This window comes from Cibotium barometz, chromosome 42, assembly GCF_041138505.1.
Source record: "Cibotium barometz isolate CiBa-2024 chromosome 42, ASM4113850v1, whole genome shotgun sequence".
NCBI classification, from domain to species: domain Eukaryota; kingdom Viridiplantae; phylum Streptophyta; class Polypodiopsida; order Cyatheales; family Cibotiaceae; genus Cibotium; species Cibotium barometz.
The window spans coordinates 40,378,310-40,399,106 of NC_141087.1; the positions used below are offsets into that span (position 1 = coordinate 40,378,310).

At 42.4% G+C, this 20,797-nt stretch overlaps 1 protein-coding gene across 5 annotated transcripts in view; it reads right to left on the reverse strand.

Annotated features, from left to right (window-relative positions):
* LOC147614473 (uncharacterized) overlaps positions 1 to 13,289 on the reverse strand; it is a 47,768-nt gene extending 34,479 nt beyond the window's left edge. For 3 of the 5 annotated variants that reach the window (XM_086781010.1, XM_086781011.1, XM_086781008.1), the window contains exons 1-4: positions 12,241 to 13,270; positions 11,679 to 12,122; positions 9,203 to 9,497; positions 8,998 to 9,122 (exon numbers count right to left, since the gene is read on the reverse strand). In XM_086781010.1, the coding sequence (XP_086637136.1) occupies positions 8,998 to 9,122; positions 9,203 to 9,497; positions 11,679 to 12,122; positions 12,241 to 12,408 (1,032 nt within the window). In that variant the 5' untranslated portion in view covers positions 12,409 to 13,270. Of the gene's footprint in view, positions 1 to 8,997; positions 9,123 to 9,202; positions 9,498 to 11,678; positions 12,123 to 12,240 lie in introns of all 5 variants that reach the window. The other 2 variants (XM_086781012.1, XM_086781009.1) reach the window with 2 other exon arrangements.
* Between the last annotated feature and the right edge of the window lie 7,508 nt (positions 13,290 to 20,797).

Below are 20,797 nucleotides of genomic sequence, written 5' to 3' on the forward strand. Positions count from 1 at the left end.
GTGGACGGCAGGCCACACACTATATAGCCTGGGGGATGAGGGGCAATCCTCATTCTTCCTCTATGGCTGGGTGGTGAGCCAGAGGCCATCCCCTCCTGTGGTAACGCCCGTAGCGGCGTTACGGATATCTAACACTGGTATCAGAGCGAGGTTCGATGGGATCGTCAGAGTCCGCGCGTGACCGGGGGACCGGAGCCCACTCGATGGTTTTCGACCATTCATCTTCTCACCCTTATCTCCACAATGAAGTGTGTGGAGGGAGGCGGCCAAGCCATTTTTGAAGGGAAGAACTCTCTCTCTCTCTCTCTCTCTCTCTCTCTCTCTCTCTCTCTCTCTCCCCGTCACACACAACAAGCAAAAAACGCAGGTAAGCAAAAGCAATTTTCGTTTTGTTTTTTTTCTGCGTTGAAATTGTCTGTCGTTGAAGCTAGCGTGTGGGGGGGCGAACATCAGCCCCCTACCTCCAGAGCGTTGTTGTGCAAGGGGGGGGTTTGCCTTGGAAAGGCGAAGAGAGACCTTCTTCCCGCCCAGCTGGCGGCCGCCTCCACCATCAGAAACCTGCAGCCCCGGCGCCCCATTCTATTGTCTAGCACCTTGGCACCTCGTCTGGAGAGCTCGTGTTGGCGGTATTCCGGCTCTGAAACGTGGGGGGGCTGAAACGCTAAATGGCCTGCGTTGTGCGGGGTGCCGAAGACCAGCCCCACGAAAGAATGTTGAAACTCGTGTGTAGGGGGGGGGGGGGGGGGCGACTTGCTAACCTGTGCGCCGTCTGAGCCTTGCGTGTGCGCCATCTGAAGAGACTAGGCGGCCAGCCCGGCGGCCAGTAGGCGGCGGCAACGACCACCAGGCAGCCGACCAGCCCAGCAAACGCCACGAGATGAGAAGAAAAAAAAATATTTTTTTAAAAAATATATATTTCATTATTCATTTTTAATGAAATTAAAAATGAACTAATTCAAACAAATCCTCTCTCTCGGCTGGGGAGGAGGGATAATCCCCGCAAGGGATAATCCCGGCAAGGCACAGCCTCTCGATCATTTTTATTTTCGTTATGAGTTGCAGGCATTATTTTTTTCTCGCGGATCGGAGAATCCCAGAGTAGCGTCCTTGTAGAGGCTCGCAGCGCAACACAAATCGACAGGCAACCGTAAAGGGGGGTGACTATTCTCTCTCCACCACCACTGCTCATTTTATTAGCGTTTTTTTTTAGTAATTTCCGAGTTCTCGCATTGTTTTTTTGCAAGAATTAAAGATGTCTGCTAGGCGTAGTGTGTCCCCACCGCCTTCTACTTCTCTAGGTTTTTCAAGTCTCTTGTCCTCGGTCGCGGGTTTGACCCCGACCGAATTGTCAGGCCGTACACGCCCGACCGTTGTTCGGTCCAGAGCGCACTCGTCGATCACGCGTGATCCGCCAGCGCCCTCCTCGTCTATTGACCCCGCCTTAGGACCCAGCGAGCCCGCAGCGGCCGCATTGGCAGATGACCCCTTTCTGGCCGACGAGCCAGAGGACATGAACACCGACGTCGCCGAGGGAACCGAGGAGGACCTCTTGGATTATGACGACGACGACTATGACCTATTGGACCCTGCTGATGTCCTGACAGAGACGGAGCTCTCTAGTGGACTGTTTAAATATCTTAATGCCAAACTAAACAATATGGGTAAAGTCCAGGCTGATTTAGTCACGATGCTACAGAGCATCTCCACACGGTTAGATGCACTGACAGCCGCCTCGGCCAGTACTCCGACTCCTCGTGGTAGTCGAGCTCCTGCGGCACGGGTGAGCGTAGCCTCGCCAGTGGTTGCAGGAGTACAGGCCGATGCGCCTGCGGGGTCGTCCGTAGCGACAGCTTCGTCGTTATTAAAAGACTTAAAGCCGCCTAGTTTTGGTGGCGAGGAAAAGGAGAGAAACAAGGACTCAGTCAATATGTTTCTAGCGAAATGGTCAGATTTGCACGCGCTGCGACAGCAGCCTAGCCGTATACAGCCCGTAGAGGCTAGCCTCTCATTAACCGGCAAAGCGTACAAATGGTGGATGAGTTTGACAACTCGCCCTGCCACGTGGACGGAATTTGAAACGATGTTTCGAAAAGAATTTTTGCCTGTTAATGAGGCAGAGAGAAGCTGGGAGCTATGGGACAAGTGCTCGATGGAGAACAAATCCCTAACTCAGTACATCTCAGACTATAGGGAGATAGTACTCAAGCTAAAGGGAATCGATGCATTCCAAACATTGCGAGGCTTTAAAAGAGGCCTCAAAGATGATTACCTTGAGTACGTAGAGCCCTTACAGCCTAAAGACCTGGCAGAGGCAATTAAGTATGCGCAAATATTTGATGACATCAAGTGCCGTAGTGCGCGTGGTGGTTCTAGCAGGGCCGAGGGTAGTGAAAAGAGGAGGTCAGGCCTCAAAAGAAAAGGGTTCCGCAGTGAGAAACAAGGGGATAGAACGGACCAGGAAGGACAGGGTGGTCATTGGTCTAAAAAACCGCGACCATCCAGGAAGAAAAGAGACACCGAAATCCAAAAGAAAGAGCAATATATTAAAGCGCGAAAGGAAAATCGCTGCTTTAATTGCAATGAAGTAGGCCTAGCACACGAAGGCTGAGTGTCCAAAACCTAAAGCCAGCACGAGTGGCAACGAGCCCAAAAAAGATGGTAAATCTTCTAGGCAGTTGCATACAGTGCAGAGACTCCCTCTCAGTTCCGCAGAGTTCAGAGAGGTGACAGTGTGTCATTGTGATGAGCATCACGCTTGTTCAGTGACACCAGCGATGTGGCAGCCTACTGTAGGTCCGCATGACATGGTGCGCATGTATGGCACCATAGGTGGCCGTAGAGTCACAGTTTTTATTGATGATGGAGCTAGCCACAACTTCTTGAACTACTCGTTAGTCAAGAAGTTGGGGTTGATTGAGACCCGGAGTGATCATGAGTATACTGTTGGCCTAGCCAACGGATATGATAAAACGGTATGGAATACCGTAGTATTGGGGGTCCCATTATCTATGCAGGACTACGAGGCTCCGCTTGACTTTCAGGTCATGCACTTAGCCAGAGCAGACGTATATCTAGGCAGGGAGTGGCTGTATGGCTTGGGCCCTACTCTAGCTCGGAATTACTTACATAATACGCTATGTTTTGAGCACGGAGGTAGAGTCATTACCCTGCAAGGCGACCGTACTGTCCCTGCCACACCACTTATTTCCTCCATGGAGCTGTGTACAGCGGTCCGCAGAGACCAGATAGCAGAGGTATATGCTTGTTACCCTCTTTTGAATTCTGTTTCCGTAGATGAAACGATAAATGATGTTTGCGTAGACAAACAAGGAAAACAAAATAACCTTGGACGAGACCCACTGTTTGAAAACCCTGTTTGGCATGCATGTGATTCAAACAAGAAAAAATCCAAGGTGAATGAGACATTAAAGAAAAAGTACGTAGATACTTTAATGAATTTACTAGAGGAATTTCAGGATGTTTTTCCTGATGATTTACCAGATGGTTTACACCATCTAGAGAAGTAGACCATGGCATCGAAGTTATGCCAGGATCAAAACCTATAAGCAAACTTGCTTATAGATTAAGCCACTCCGAGGCACAGGAGGTGGAAAAACAATTGACGGAATATTTGAACAAAGGCTTCATTCGGCCTAGTTCAAGTCCGTGGGCATCGCCTATTCTTCTGGTAAAGAAGAAAGACGGATCTATGCGGATGTGCATAGACTATAGGGCTCTTAATCAGATAACGATTAAGAACAAGTATCCAATGCCACGCATGGATGAGTTGTTTGATCAACTCTATGGATCGAGATACTTTACAAAAATAGACCTGAGATCTGGGTATCATCAGGTTAGAATAAAAGCAGAAGATGTTGCGAAGACAGCATTTAGGACCCGTTTCGGGCATTTTGAGTTTTTGGTCATGCCATTTGGGCTAACCAATGCTCCAGCGACGTTTATGACGCTGATGGACAGCATTTTACGTCCATATCTGGGAAAATTCGTAGTAGTTTTCCTAGATGATATTCTTGTGTACAGTAAGACACAAAAAGAACACATACAGCATTTGCGTCTAGTGTTCAAGTTGTTGCGAGAGCACAAACTATTTGCAAAGAAGAGCAAATGTGAATTTTTTGAAACAGAAATTCACTACCTTGGCCATATTATATCCGCCGATGGTACGCGGATGGAGCCAGAAAAAGTAGAGGCTATTCTTAAATGGCCAGCGCCGAAGAATCTCGAGGAACTGCAGATTTTTCTTGGCATGTCGGGGTTCTACCGACAATATGTGAAGGACTACGCGAAGATCGTAGTCCCGTTGACTGACCAGTTACGGTCAAAAACAAAAAACATTAGTTGGGGGGAAGCCCAACAGAAGAGCTTTGATAAGCTCAAGGTGACCGTAGCAGCTGCACCTGTTTTGACTATTGTGGATCCAAATGAGCCGTTTGTTTTGGAAATAGACGCTAGTAATGAGGCCATTGGGGCCATACTTATGCAAAGGGGACGCCCAATTGCATTTGAGAGTAAAAAGTTAGATCGTGCGCAGCGTAACTACTCGGCTTACGAGCGAGAGTTACTAGCGATAGTTCATGCACTGAAAAAGTGGAGACACTATTTATATGGTGCTACTTTTGAGGTCCGGACGGACCATGAAAGTCTGAAATGGCTTTCAAGTCAAAATGAACTGAAGGGTAGAAAAGCTCGGTGGGCGGAGATTCTACAGGAGTTTGACCTTCAGATACGATTTCATTACCGGTTTACCCAAGACGAGTCGAGGGAATGACTCGGTGTGGGTGGTAGTGGACAAGTTAACTAAAATGGCAAAGTTTATTGCCACGAAGAAAACTGTTAAAACGCCAGAGTTGGCAAAACTCTTTATTGAACATCTCTACAAGCTATATGGCCTGCCCGCAGATATAGTGTCGGATAGAGATAGAAAGTTCAACAGTCATTTTTGGAGGGAAGTCTTCAAAAAGTTGGATACTACTCTGAGTATGAGTACGGCAGATCATCCGGAGTCTGATGGTCAAACTAAAAGAGTTAACCAAATTCTAGAGGATATGTTGCGTTCTTATGTTAGTAAGAAGCAATCTAATTGGGAAGAGTGCTTGCCCTTATTGGAGTTTGCCTATAACAGCTCCAAACACTCAGCGACTAGATTTACACCATTCATGTTAATGTATGGATTCCAGTCGAGATCTCCGATGGTTGTAGGCCTAGAAAAGGAGAAGATTCAATCTGTCAAGGATTTCCTTGAAGATATGAATGATATGCTCAGAGCCACACGTGAGAGCATTCGTAGCGCTCAGGATCGCGCTAAAACTTATGCGGATAAAGGACGTAGAAAGGTGACCTTTGCAGAAGGTGACTTTGTATTCCTCAAGGTTCCTGCGCAGTCAGAAACCATGAAAACGGGAAAGTGTGATAAACTTTCTCCGAGATATTGTGGTCCTTTTAAAATCCTTAAGAAGATTGGGGACGTAGCATATAAACTTGAGTTACCGGAGAGTTCTCAAGTCCATCCTGTCTTCCATGTCAGTAAACTGAAGAAATCAGTTCACGGGTTAGAGAACGCAGTTTCTCCAGAGATTTTGGTGGACTTGATAGAGCCACCAAAGATACCACATGAACCTGAAAAGATTCTAGAGTATCGTGACAGACAAACCCGACATAAAGTGTACCAGGAGGTACTTGTTAAATGGACAGATAGGGATGAGGAGGTGGCAACCTGGGAACGCCGTAGTGCAATTTCCAAAAGGTTTCCCCAGTTTGTTTTCGAGGACGAAAACTCTTCTTAAGGGGGGGGTAATGTCACGTAGGCTGTAACGCCTGTGATGACCGACGGCAGACCGGATGGCCATGTACGGGGTTCAGTGGGAGAGGACGCCCATGCGGAGTCATGGGCGGCCAGGCTAGTGTGGACGGCAGGCCACACACTATATAGCCTGGGGGATGAGGGGCAATCCTCATTCTTCCTCTATGGCTGGGTGGTGAGCCAGAGGCCGTCCCCTCCTGTGGTAACGCCCGTAGCGGCGTTACGGATATCTAACAGGCAGTGACCCCATTTGGCACTACAGACCACCTGTGTGGTGGTTTTCTCCCCCCTCCCCTTGTATGAGATAGCCTTCTCCTCATAGAGCGGCCAGCCGGAGGAGAAGCATCTCTCCCCCTTACGATCACTTGTTTCCCGCCCTTATATGAGGCAAGTTTGTATTTAGCCCTCCGTGGTTGTATTTAGCCCCATTGTTGCTGTTTCTTTTTAACTAATTGAAGGATGTTGGGACATATTTTGGGCACAATACGAGCATGCTTTTATGACTTTTTGGGACCAAAAAGGGGCAGGTTTTTTAAATTTTTAAAAAAAAGACATGCGCCAATTGTTGGGACATATTTTGGGCACAATACGAGCATATTTTTATGACTTTTTGGGACCAAAAAGGGGCTGGCTGACCAGCATACGACCTGCCATCCAAATCCCTATAAAAGGATAGTTTAGAGCTAATTTTGGAGATATCTCATCACATCTCGTTCTTCCACACACAAGTATCAACACCAATGGCTAGAAGGTAGTCATCAACTCCCAAACGTAAGCATCTGGAAATCACTACAATGCTGTGAATCAGCAAGTCAACTATGCATCAGTAGATAGGTATGCATAAGTAGGATCCAAGTTCATCATTGTAAATATACATGTTTTGCAATATACAGTAGATTAGGTCTCTCTTATAGGTAGACAAAGTGCCAGGAGAGTTGCCTGAGAGAGAGAGGGAGAGAAACTGTAGAGAGAGAGTAAGAGCACGACTCAATGATTTCTCTATTGATTGATATGATAACCTTCACCAAGTACACTTTTTAGCATGTAGCCTTATCTTTTGACCCATATAATGACGCATGGCACACCTATCCACACCTAAGGGTGGGTTCACACACATACACACTGATAGGGAGTGTTCACACATAGCTCCGAATCCCAACAAAACCCCCCTCCGAGTGAAGGAGGTGTTGTTTGAAAAACCTTCAACAACGATGGTGATCTGGACTCTAGACTGTATCATGTGCTCAAAAGAGAGACAATGACACCAACCACCTAAGCTCTCATGTCAGGCCTGACATAAGAGCTTGACCACTCATGACAACCTCCATCACTTTACCCAAAAACAACCCCCCTTGCTCTAAGCAAGGGTATGAAGAAAATGATGGAGGCTTTTATCATATTAATGATGGGATTCAGAGTCTCATGTTTGTGTGTTTGTATGTGTGTATGTGCAAATAGCCCTTAAAAGGCTTGTTATTGTTCTAGTAGTGTGTGAACACACACTTACAAATGGGTAAGATAAGAGCGCCATGGGAGGAGCAGTGGCATGGAAGCGTCATCGAAAAGACCGTTCTTACTCGACATACGCCTGGAAAGTTTGTTAACTTCCAAAGAATTTTCTTTTCCTTGGTTTTTGTGTTTGAGTCATGGGTTCTCTACCCGGGAAGTCCCCCAAAAACTGAATTAAATAATCACTATGTGTGTTTTCCATTTTGTAATGCCTTAATGTTATAAAAGGCCTTGTTTCCGTGCCATACCCTACTTAAAGCCAAGGGCTTCGTCTTTCGGTAAACTCAAGAAAAGAAGACCAAAGAAAGTGTGCAGGCACAGGACAAGAAGGGCTAGGAGACAAAGTGGAACAGATGCACATATCTTCATCGGTGTGGAATTGGAGAACAGGCCAAGGTTTTCAATGAAAAGGTTGCCAGGAAGGGAAGGATGACAAGTTAGGGAGTCCATGAGGAGAGAAGGGGATGATGACAGTCATCCAGGGTCAGAAGCTGGAATCCTGTCATCAAGTTCTGTGGATGCAAGATCAGGTCGGCATGTCGATCAGGGTGTTACAGATGACATCGGCTGCAAACACAATATTCTGTAAATTTTCTGTTGGCCGACTGCTAATGGTTGTCCCAAGTACCTATGAAAGGTTCAGCCAAGCATTCATTTAGGCATTCAGTCCTGTATGGGCTGGGTCAATAGACTAGGACTTTTGGAAGTCTAGATCACCTTTTATGGGGCAGCCTATGGCTTACCAGAAATGTACCCTTTTTGTACTATATTGAATATACTGAAAATACAGCGATCTCTCCATCTTCTGTTTGTGTTTTGCATCAGCATGTTCCAGGAAGGTATTTAGGGCTGAAAGAAGACTCCTAGAGCTTCCGCATGTGACACAGGATTATTATAATCATTTTGGGGGACTTCCTGGTGGGCAGAGAACCCTTGACCCACACACAGGATAAATCAAAAGACCAAAAATTCTTCCTCACTAAGAAAAAGATTTTCTAATGCTGCTTTGCCTTCTGCTATTATCAATGCTTCTGCTTCATCTTCTTATGTTTCTGTCACCAAATTTGCATGCAGCTTCTCTTGTTTTTTGGCCATATTCTTGAAGAACCTCTCTTTTCTCTTGCAGAAGTTGCATCTCACCATTTTTCTTCCTTTCTTTCCTTTCCATTTGACTGACATAGCTTTGCCAGCATCAAATGCTTTTTCAGCTTGGATCTTAAGCCAACGCTCTTCTTCCATTAGAACTGAGAGCAACAGGTGTCTCTGGACCGACCCTCAGATACGTTAGGATCTCTGAAAACTTGGAGATTTCTTCTATGCTAGATAGAAGGACAGCCTTCTTATCATTTTCATCAACATTTACTCCCAAGCTTGAGAGTTGCTGCAGAATAGCGTTTGGTGCCGAATACTAAACCATCTCAGTAGCATTTGGCCTACAAGAATCTAAACCACAGCAAAGCCAATATTCATGATCACTACAGTGTACATTCAAGTTTGCATTACTCTTTGTTGAAACGAAAGGTTTTCAAAAAAATAAGCAAGCCATTAGGATACATAAATGGCAAGAAACTTAGCAATTATCATCAAAGGACTGCAACCATGACATAAGGATGCATCATGCAAATTCCATTCAGGATGAAAAAGAAAGAAACAGGCAGTGATATCACCTTAGCCAACCCCAAAGAGGCCATCATACCCAAAAAAACAAGTATTACTATAGTGATAACTATCACAATCTGAAGATTTCGAACAGGTGCATAAGCTTCACGCACTTCCAGCTTTGCCAACAAACCTGAGACAAGATCGAAAGTAAATCAGTATATAACTGCCATCACTGACATAACATAGGGATGCAATAAAGGTGATACACACCCCAGTGCATGAAACCAACAGGTCTGTATGCTGCAATGACTTCCACACCGTTGTAATCTCGTTGTGTCAAGATTCCTGTCTCTCCAACTATAGCTCGGGCCATTGCACCATCATTTGGAACCACACTGAGATTTGAATTCTGCAATGCCGGGAAGAGCAGATGGACTGTATTCGAGTCTTGTGGCACACCTACCAACAGTTCACCAGTTCCTTGAAGCCCAGTTCTATCGTAAACTAGCCCATCTAGTTTTGTGGCATTGAGCCAAGTCAGCAGCACTCCTATAAAAGTTTTCCCCTGCATAACAAATGAGTTATGAACCACCGATGAATCCTAACACGCAGTGAGAAGAAGCTCAACACAAGCCCACCAGTACCTAAGATGAAACCATGGAAGCAAAGCAGCAGATTAGGAAAGATAATCAGCATAACCAGGAGCGAACATACTACCGTTTACCCTTAACCTACTACTACTTACCATTTAAAGCATCCAGTTGTGAACCTTTAGAAATCACAAGATTAAAGAAATGCTAAATGGTACATTGATGGACAACATAACTCATTCCGACATTCACAAGGGACCTAATTAGGTTCTAATGCTACAAAATATATGAACAGTCTGCTCTGCGTCCTGTACATCTTGCCCAGCACAGTCAGCTCTACATGACATGCAACTTCCCCAGCATAAGCTCTACTGCAGTCTGCAGCACTACAAATATCAAGGGACTGGCATGACTCAGGAGACATCAAGTGGAGCGTGTAATAAAGGGGCTTTGAGTACCCCAAAAGAAGTCCCTATGTGCCTTTGTAGGGATTAAGGGGCTAACTTGGGAGTACCCAGAACCCCCTCATTATAGAGCTAAGAGGTCACAGCTTGCTGCTTCAAATTGCTGCACTTAGGTAAGCCAAAGAAGGTCCAAAACAGGGAGAAAAAAGAAAGTTTATAGATGAGGAGGACCATTTTTTTTGCAATCGGCCTAGCCTACTATACAATGACAACCCCTAAGGCTTGCCTTTAGAAACCAACTCTTGGTGTACCATAAACTCGGATCAACACCTATCCATCCCATTTCGGCCTTTTTCACCGTGTAAGATCTTTGTAGTTTCCCGTTAACATCCTACACTCCACCTTGGGCCAGTGTTTTGTTCAGTTTATTGTTCCTTTTGGCATAAGACCTTCATGGTCTTCACTCATGTCTTGGTCTCATGGGTCCTTTTAGTCTTCCATAGACGTTAATAGCACTCTCTCTCTCTCTCTCTCTCTCTCTCTCTCTCTCTATTATGCCACAAAGAGTCGAGACAAAGGAGCATTACATATGTCACTGCCCAGTATACTACAAGATCCACAGGAGAGTTCCCTGAGGGATTTGGCCCACTTTCCACGATCATTGACTTCCCGGACCAGCATTGCCTAGGGCATTTCCTGCTCGAGCTCCACAAACACATGGACACTTTCTTGAGAGAGCTTCAGCCCCAACCACCTCGACACCTCCCTTTCCAGCCAACCATCACCAGCTACTTCTGGACCCACGAGGAGGACACCCACACAGTGGATCCTGTGGACCCACCTTGGGCTACTGCAGAACCTCGCCGAAGAGGAGATACCTGGGACTAGGTCTCCACATTCTAGCATGCATGACGCCCCCAATCCTCAGCCACGATCCCCTCATCAGCTCCAAATCCAAGACATGCTGCATTGCCATTGAGCTACCTACCCATGTGACATAGCTGAGGGAGACCTCTCGGCCATACTCATTAGCCCCATGCTTGAAATTTTGGAGAGTGGTATACTATCTATTGGGGGCTGATGCTCCTCTCATGTTTCATGATCCCAGTATTCCATGATGAGATTTCCATAAACAGTTTTGTATCACTCCAGTGAGATAGTTTTGATTTGTTCTATTTTATTTTCCGTTCCATGATTAGATATGCCATGGGCTTTATTGGATCATTTTGGTCTCATAGGCCCATTGGGTCTGTAGTAGACGCTTAATATATATTTCTTTCTCTCTCTCTCTCATTGAGGATGTCATAATTCCAAATCAAAACCAAAACTAGATAATTTTTAGTGAAGGTGACTGTACTGACGCTTGGCATCACAAATTTACTAGTTGATTAGTAGGATATTTTCTTGAAGGTTTTATTTTGCTAGACCATGAAATTATCTCAAGACCAGCATGGTCTTTATGGTATGTATTTGGTCTCATAGTTCATTTTGGCATTCTGCAGACATTAGTACGAGGGCCTGTTTATCTTTGGTGGTTGTTTCTTTTCTCATGTTGACATCCCACTATTTACAAATCATACGTACTCATTCTTAGTCTCATAGACATTATGGATCTTTTGCACACATTTGATATAATCTCTCTCTCTCTCTCTCTCTCTCTCTCTCTCTCTCTCTCTCCCCCCGGGCTGTGATGATGTCCAGAAATGACAAGGGGCCACAAATCCAATGTTGCAATTCGCAGTCAGAGGATACCTGATAGATGGCTCTTGAAATGTTATATATCCACCCTGTAGCCGTCAGTATAGGATAACCGAACTTTAATCTCTCAGATCGAATCGAGGAAAAATCCGTTGGTTGCGGTGCTTTCTCAAGCCAGGACTCGCCAGTGGAGATAACCAACTCGCCTTCGCTGTCATATACAGCAGCATATAGAACATCTGATATCACTGAAACAGCAGATATTAGATCATACTCTACTAAGCTCCTGTTGTTGCCTCCTTTGTTGGCCAAATAATTATTTATCAATACTCGAGTGGCAATCAATCCTGCCTTATCGGTTTCACTAGTCAAGTAGTCTTTCAGCTGTTCCTGCCTTAAAGTAGAAACAGTGAGAAGCCTGTGTTCTATCTCCTCCACAAGTTGCTCATGAGCCTTCAACCATAGGACCAGAGCAGGAATTCCAGAAGCAAGCACAACCTGGGTACAGAGGCAGCACTAACAAACGATTCATGGAAAGCCGATTGAAAGGAATCCAAAAAAAAAACGATCAAAAACAGTGCGTGCATGTGGTCGACCTGGCAACGATATTACTTACCAAGAAGCCAACAAAAATGGTGAGTTTGAGGCAGATGGAGGCCCTCAAGCTCCTCCTGTTTTGGACGGTGGAGCTGGCCTCCACTGAGTGGTCATCTGGGGCCGCCATTTCTATGGAGGAATGCTCCGAGAGGACTATATCAGAGCATTGTTCAGGCCACAAGAGCATTTACCACTTCTGTGACAGTGCCACGTAGTTTCTTTTGTAGATTTGCTTTCTCCAACAAGAAAGAGTAGGCAAAGACTATCTTCTTCTTCAGAGCGGATCAAATCCTCTCTCTGTGCCCACTATTTTTAGAGAGATCAGCACAACCTGCTTCGCCAGCACACACATCGCCTTTTCAAGAGGATACATATTTAGAAACCATGGCAATAATCCTTGCACCTATACCATTGCCATGAACTGTTCTAACCTCTCTGCAGATGTGGTTATCTATGGCCATTTAAACCTTTTATCTCCCATTGTATGAGAAACAAGTCCTTTTGCCTGAACCAGCATGCAAAGCGATTAGAAAACGATCCCCTTAAACTGAACCAGCATGCGAAGCGCTTAGAGAACGGTCCCCTTTGCATGGACCAGCATGCAAAGCGCTTGAAAAACAATTCCCTTAACATTAACCAGTATAGAAGACAATCAATTTGCCATAACCAGCATGAGACCTTAAAAGAAAAGCATGGGCCTGCACGACAGCTATGCGCCTCTAATCACTGCCTGGAATTTTACTGCGTTTCCTGCTCTGCAACACGGCCAAAATGATTTGTCTTTGAGTACAACCCTAGCCCTGCTCTTCTTGTCTTTCTACATATCACCACCATCTGCTGCAACAAGGAGTTTGACTCTCTGATGTTGGATGACCTAGCATGGGGTGAGAGAGGGGGAGGATGAGAGTGCGTAAATAAGAGGAGACAGAGAGAGAGAGAGAGAGAGAGAGAGAGAGAGAGAGAGAGAGCAAGCGAGCTAGAAGCTCCCTGGCTATGGAGGCTGGAGCTTGAAGTCGCCAACTGTCTGTAATTTGTGCTCTTACTGATTTAAAAACCCGGCCACGTGGGACTCAAGATAAACCGGCAGTATGGGCTCTTGCCCTACACCGGGACCCGGGTTCAATACCCGCCCCCTCCTCTGGTTTCAATATCCTCCCTCATGTTTAATGGTATGTGGTCTGTCACTAAAATAAAAATAAAAATAAAAATATCCCTCGCAACACCGCCAAAAAAAAAAAAAAGATAAACAATGATAACACAGTATTATGGTTGAGCGCCCAGGTTTGGGCGACTGGGCAATATCCCCAAGCCAACATTGTGTGTAAAAAAACACATTGAGCCTTTTCATGTTCTCACCCTTTTTTAGAAATATTTTTTACATTTGAATTTTGAAGCAGCTCTAGTTTTAAGAGAACCAATCTTCCCCGAACCTTGATTCATGCAAATAAATTGTTTTGGAAGAGTTTTTGTTTCAATTTTTGATGATGATGAGCTACGAGTGCAAGACACAATGGAAAAGTATTTGAGAGGCTATCTATCAAAGACTGTATGTCATCCTACTCTTAGAAACCCCACCACACTTGGAAGAGAGCTACTCCTCAAAAGCAAATTGCTTGCCAACTAAATGCCAAGCTAGTTGGGAACCATGCGAAGAGGCTCCTCCTTTGTTGATATGTGCACCACCCATGAATAAACAATACTAGTTCTCCACCCATGCGTTATTGCGGCACTGCCCCCACCCGTGCACGGTCTGCCCCTTTGTACACTGCTACCACATGGCTAGAGGAGGAAGGGAGGAGATGGTTTCAGGAGATTAGAGGAGATGCTAGAGAGAGTGACACGTGGTAAGGGAAAATTTGTGCTTAATAGAATAGATAGCAATGGCACTTAGAGAGGACTCACTCACAACTTGGCACCACTCAATGCAATTTTAAAACTATCGCCATTCTTTTCTTTTTATAATTACTAGCTACATAATTTCTTTTTTAAATTATCTTTAAAAAGTAATATGTTCTTCTTTAAGAATTACTAGGTTTGACATTTGAACATATTCTCAAAAAACCATTCTCAAAGATCCTCTTTTTTTTCAAATGAACCATAAGAAGTTTTTTTAATAAATTTTTAATAAAACACTCCTCTGAGCCCTTTTTCCAACACTTCACATTGTTGTGAGTATTGTCTTGCAAATTATCATGTGCTTTGAATGTCTTCGCTTATGCTAAAATAGCACATCTTATAGAAGCATTGTGCATATTATATTCTTATAGGTCAAGAGCCATTGCTCATAATTGACAAATGTGCTAACAATGAAGCTATAGTATAATCTTTAAGAGTCTCAATTTTAGGTGAATGATGTGCTTTTCAAGCTCTGTTTTGTTGGGAGCGGCTCTAACTAGATAAAATAAGTTGTGGAACATATAAAAAATGGTCTACATGAATGCTCAAAGACACAATCTATTGTACATGTAGCCTAGTTAACACAATGGCATGGGAAAGTGAACTAACGTTAATATTTTATGTGTGAATGCTTTGCGAGTATTAAGGGAAACTATGAGCGAAACTTAGAGCCCTTGTCCACACAAGGGTAGAATCTCTTCAATTCTATTAGACTTTGCCTCGAGCTCATTTGGAGGTCCTGTGTTTGTGAAAATGAGGATATTTGGAATGCAAGGGGCATCAAGCTGCCTTTTCTCTATTGAAAGGATGAATCGGTGTTGAAAGTCGATATTGCTTGAAAAGGTAGCTTAAAATGTAGTTGTTTCATGGTGCTAGCAATGCTTGGAAAAGTGCTTAAAATTTTCCTTGCAATTGTGGGACTCCATTCTAGCAGTGTAATAAGACAAATATATATTTCAATCACATCAAGTTAGAAGCATGTGTTTTACCTAGTGTTATATCACATCTTTGAAGAGCTTTTACATCAACACATTAAGTAAAACATTTGTGAACACCATAAGTTGGGCGCATGCATACCCTAGATTTTGGACTAACAATAATGTAGCTCAATTATGGCATAACTCTCAAGTCCCCCTATTGATCCATAACATATACTTTCATCTCTTTGATCTTGTAGGCTTAGAACTCTTGACCTTGGCTAAAAGATTACAAGCATGTGTAGCCAAGGATTTTTAAGGGGAAATTTTAGAAATTTGGCTCTAAAATTTTCAAGGCTTGCATTTTTGTTAAAATCATCTCTTAAAATTTCCCCAGAAATGATACTTGGTCACCTTCAATCACTATACCATGTTATAATCTTGACCATAAGGGGTCACTATACCTTATTTTTGGGACATATAAAAATATATATTTTCTTGTCTTCATATGCCTCTAATCAAGTATTATCAACACCTCTTTGAGATTTTTCTTCAGCAAAGTGAACAATTTGAGCAAGGTGGATTGATTTTAGTGCTTGTCATATACAATACCTTAGGTTTGAAAAATTACAAGGATTGCTCAAGCAAGCCATCATTTTTAATACATAGCATTTTTTTTGTTTTAAAAAAGCCATCTTTAAAGATTAACGTTCTAAGACGAGTGTGATGTCAAGTTAGCAAGACAAGGGAAGTGAGATAACTTGCACTTAAAGTTGTATGATGAATGTGAAGCCCCATAAGGTTTTAGTGTGGAACACAACTATAAAGACAACTCAATGATGCTCATCCTCATTCTTAACATGGATGAAAACCACCACCCCACCCTTGGGGCATGTGCCCCTTTTTTCTTTGGTAGGGCAAGTTGGATTGGTATCAACTTCGTACAAGTACCAAACTTTGAAGCAAAAATTATGATGTGTCATTCTTTAAGAGGCCAGAATCTACTTCGCATATGCTCTTTCTCCCCATGCCTCCTACTACAATACTTTTTAGATACATTCAAAATCTGAATTATAATAATTTGCAAGACAAGCTTACATATTATTAGTGGATGATGTCATAATCTTACCCTTTTTTGATGCCTTACATCAAGTTTTATTAAGCTATAGTAGTAGCTCCCCATACTCTAGAGTGATGGTGTGATTTTGAAGGTTGCAAAAAACATCATAAAACTAGTTTGCCCATGCAACCATATTTACCACAATTATGGCTACCATAACATGCTAGTGGCCCATGAATTTCAAAATAGGATAGCACAACCCTTGGAGGGAATATATACACAACAACGCTTTAAGGGAATACCTACATAACTAGGCACTAAAAAAGTAACCTAAACACACTACAAATATTGAGCATGCTATCTTTGTTCCTTAACATGAGGTAAAGTGTAGATAGCAACCCAATATACGGACCAAGAAAAAATTTCAATGTGTTCATTTCTTCTCATAGGCTAAACTCATGCATTTTTCTCAAGTTACTCTCTCTCTCTCTCTCTCTCTCTCTCTCTCTCTCTCTCTCTGGTGTGATGAAACTCTTGGTATCGTTTTCTTCTCTTAGATGTTGCTTCTTTTGGAATATTTGTCTCATCTTGCATGGTGCTACTCTCTCTCTTCTCTTAGATGCTTCACCTTTTCCATCGTAAGCCTCACTACTTGATCGTACACAACAACTTTGGTAAATGTGCATCGGCACTCTCGCTTCATGGAAACCCCTCAAAGCACTTTCATAATACCTCTTGAGCACGTTCTCATATGCACATTTTATGTCACTTTTTTATATGTGTGCAGGATAGATTGATTGCTTTTATGGTTGGGCTTTGACCCCCAAAATCAAACCTATGTGGAGTGTGTGTTGCTTAACTCACTCTACTTTACTACAGCTAAATGATGGTTCACCACTCGTTTGCTTTGAATTTCTTTTGTAGATGTGTGTAAGAGGAGCGTTGAAAAAGTAGCTACTAGACAATGGATTTGCTTTTTGTAGATCTAGAGATTTCTTTATTTTTCTCTCTCTCCCTCTTTAAAAACAAGTATAAAATCCTAATGATAATAATCTAGGTACTAATCATAACTCTAAAACCTTTTAAATCTAAGCTAATGAAGATAAGCCCCTAATCTCGCTCTAATATCAAGTTGAAACTTGGATACACTGAGGCTACAAATCTCTCTCTCAAAAAAAAACATAGCTCTCTCTCTTTTTACATAAGAACTTGTTTTCTTCAAATTCTCTCTCTCTCAAAAAACAAAAAAACAAAGCTCTCTATTTTTCTACATAAGAACTTGTTTTCTTCAAATTCTTTTCACAAATATGCAAGAGGACCTATGAAGAAGCAACTTCTAGATAATGGACATGATTTTTGTAGATCTAGAGATTTCTCTCTTTCCCTCTCATTAAAAAATCTGAGCTCTTGCTTTCTCTCTTGAAAAGTTATCCTAATAAAATTGTAACTGAAAAAATAGCAAATGTAAAACCCTAATTTAGGTATTAATCAGAACTCTAAAACTTCTTTTGATACAAGTTAACGATTGAAGATGAGCCCCTAATCTCCTCCTAATTTTCCTCTAATACCAAGTTGAAGCTTGGATATAAGGTGGCTTAAAGTTTTTCACTAACTCCATATTAAAATGATATGCACTAAGTTGAAGCTTGGACATAAGGTGGCTTAAAGTTTTTCACTAATCTCCTCCTAATTTTACTCTAATACCAAGTTGAAGCTTGGATATAAGGTGGCTTAAAGTTTTTCACTAACTCCATACTAAAATGATATGCATAATAATAAGCAATGAGCAAATATAATTTCAAAGCATAGAGGCTACCTTCATTTCAAAATCATTCGCACATGTCCATTAGATTATATATGTCCATTACAGAGGCTAGAAGGCAACTCAAAGCCATCTACAAGGGGTTTAGGGTTTTCTTGAGCATAAAAAGTGATACTTGTTTGATATAGGAAAACTCTTTGTTGTTTGTTCTCAAAGCATACATCATTAGTAGACACTTAAAGACCCATTGTGGGTAATTTCTAAAGAAATCTAGTCATTGGATATTATGCTCTTCTTGATGCATTCTAGTATTATACTTTTAAGCCCTTATATTATTCAGGAGTTCAATCAAGGTACTTTGTACTCTTTAAGATCTACTATGAAGCCTCAATTACATTGCAAAGAAATGTGATGATATATGTTTGTAGCCTTGGCAAGCAAGAAAAGAAATGGCTTTATTTGCACACTTATATATGTGTGCATGGGGAAAATTTGTTCAAGGTCTCAAGAGCTCTATTAAACATAAAAAGTTCAACCCTTCTTACTTTTTAGCTTCAATATTAACACCTTATCCATGTCAAATCTATAAAGGCTTATCCATGTCAAATCTATAAAGGCATATTAAGCACATTGGTATGTTCCTTTTCAAGATATGATGCATGGATTAGTTTCAAAGTCCATAAATAGATTTCACTTGTTGCATTCCTTTAATGTTGAAATGTGCAATGTAAAATAAAGCTTGGGTTATTTGGTTGAGTGTGTGAACGCACCCTAGAGGTGCAAGATATTGTTTGGAAAAGGGATTGCCACATGGCATGATGATGTGTAAAGGAGATTGGACTAGGGGCAATCTATATTAGAAGTCTTTCATTGTATGGTTCATAACATATTGCAAATACAAGGTGTTGAGTGTGCTTTCAAAGTGAATTGCGTTATTAATGTGAGCTCATGACAATTGACATAATGGAAAGAACTTGATAAATGCATTTGTAAGTGAGTTGGCCATCCAATTCTCCCCTTTCATACAAATAGTTCTTTATATTAGGTTTTATGCATGTGTGTTGAAAGGCACATAAATGGAAGGCATTTAACAACAAATACTAATTTGTTGCTAATGTGAGATTAAGAAAGTTATCTTATCAATAAAATTTCAAGGTACATTACACTCTCCAAAAAAGACTCTTAATAAATGTAAAGGAGGTCAATTCCACAAAAACACAACTCATGACATGAATGGATTATCAAAGTGTGTATATTGTATGGTATGTGAGTTAGAGAATAGTCATGTTGGCCACACCCTTCCTCGATTCTTGCCTAACTTCGTTTAAGTGATCATGTCCCATTTCTCCTTTAACATCTTGGGGTACCTCTTCTTCCTAGTAGCTAGTAGTTGAGGTCTCCTCAGATGAGGGCTCAATAACAATGGCATTTCAATGTATTTTTATATCGGGTGAAATTTGGAAAAATCGGCTCGAAATATATTACAAAAAATGATTTAAATTTACTAGTTTTTAGTTAAATTAGCGACAAAATATGCAAATTCAGCGTAGAAAATGGTTAGTTTATAAGCATGTCCTTATTTTGACCGATTTTAAAAAATGCTTTTATCGAGCCCTGCCTCTTTAATTGGGCATCAATTACTACTTCTTTAGGTATAGTTTCCAAAAACTTTCGCTCACATATTTTCTTCCTTTTGTGTTGCCTTTGCAATTTTTCTTATCGTGTTGCCTTTGTGAGTAAATTTCTTGTAAAGCCATCAGTATCTCTAAAACACTTCTCTAGACTAATTTTAATGAAGGCGTATTGTATTGACATCTTACTAAACTCGTGTAAGAGATTTTAGTCTCCACGAAGTTTAATACTAAAGGGAAATCTAGTCAATTCAATGATTGGAGCAACTAGATAATTTTATTTAGATGGAATACCACAAACATTAGTACCACCGTCTTGAACCACGTACGACGGCAAGTTTTGTAGCGCAACGTTGATTCCCATAGTAAAGGACGGTAATCTTCGATGCCACATGGCATGTAGCACACCAAGGGATCACCTAGTGGTTATCGAGCAACAACGCTGCAAGTGATCACAAGGAGGAGTAGTGAACAGCCGAGGCCGTTTTCCCGTGACCAGCGGGGCCTTTTCTGAGGAAAATGACCGATTTGGGGGAGCCCGTCACAGTCATATTCCCAGCAGATGGAGACGCATTGGTGAATCATAAAGTGCCGAATATCAAATTTTGTGCAGAATGGCGTTCACCTGTTGAGAAGATGAAGACGCGCCGGCGAATGAGAAAACGCCTAGTTAGAATGGGGTTCACCTGCAGAGACAGTGGCCGCCCGACTTTCTCCTAGTCACCCGACTATGACGGCCGTTCCAATTTTCAATCAGTTTGTAATATACACAATTTCACACCACCTCCAACAACAAACTCATGAACATGCCCTGAACATGCTAGGGCGTGTTCAAATCCACTCCCCTAAAATGACCGAAGGACTGGAAGGTGGGTGCCACTTCATAACGGGTGAGAAAAGCCTAAAAATTCACAATTTGTGGGCCTTTCCACAGACTAAGTCAGGCCTTAAAATTGACTCCCCACAGCACAAGGACTGTGACTCCCTGTGTACTTATTCTAGGCTTCCTATGAAGCTTCCCAAAGTATTCTAGGCTTCCTGACTCTAACGGAGCTGTTGCCTGCAGTTTCAGGAAGACGTGCCACCGGCGTCAATCTACCACATTTACTTCACACCAACGCTGCGTGCTAGGCTAACTATGCCACCGCCACGTATATTTACATATTTTAGACACCTTGCATTCCCGAATCCCAGGCTGGCACCACCACTTATATATATATATATATATATATATATATATATATATATATATATATATACTTGGGATGCCTAGGACTCATGTTTAGGCTTCGTTTGACGCTTTGTAGAAA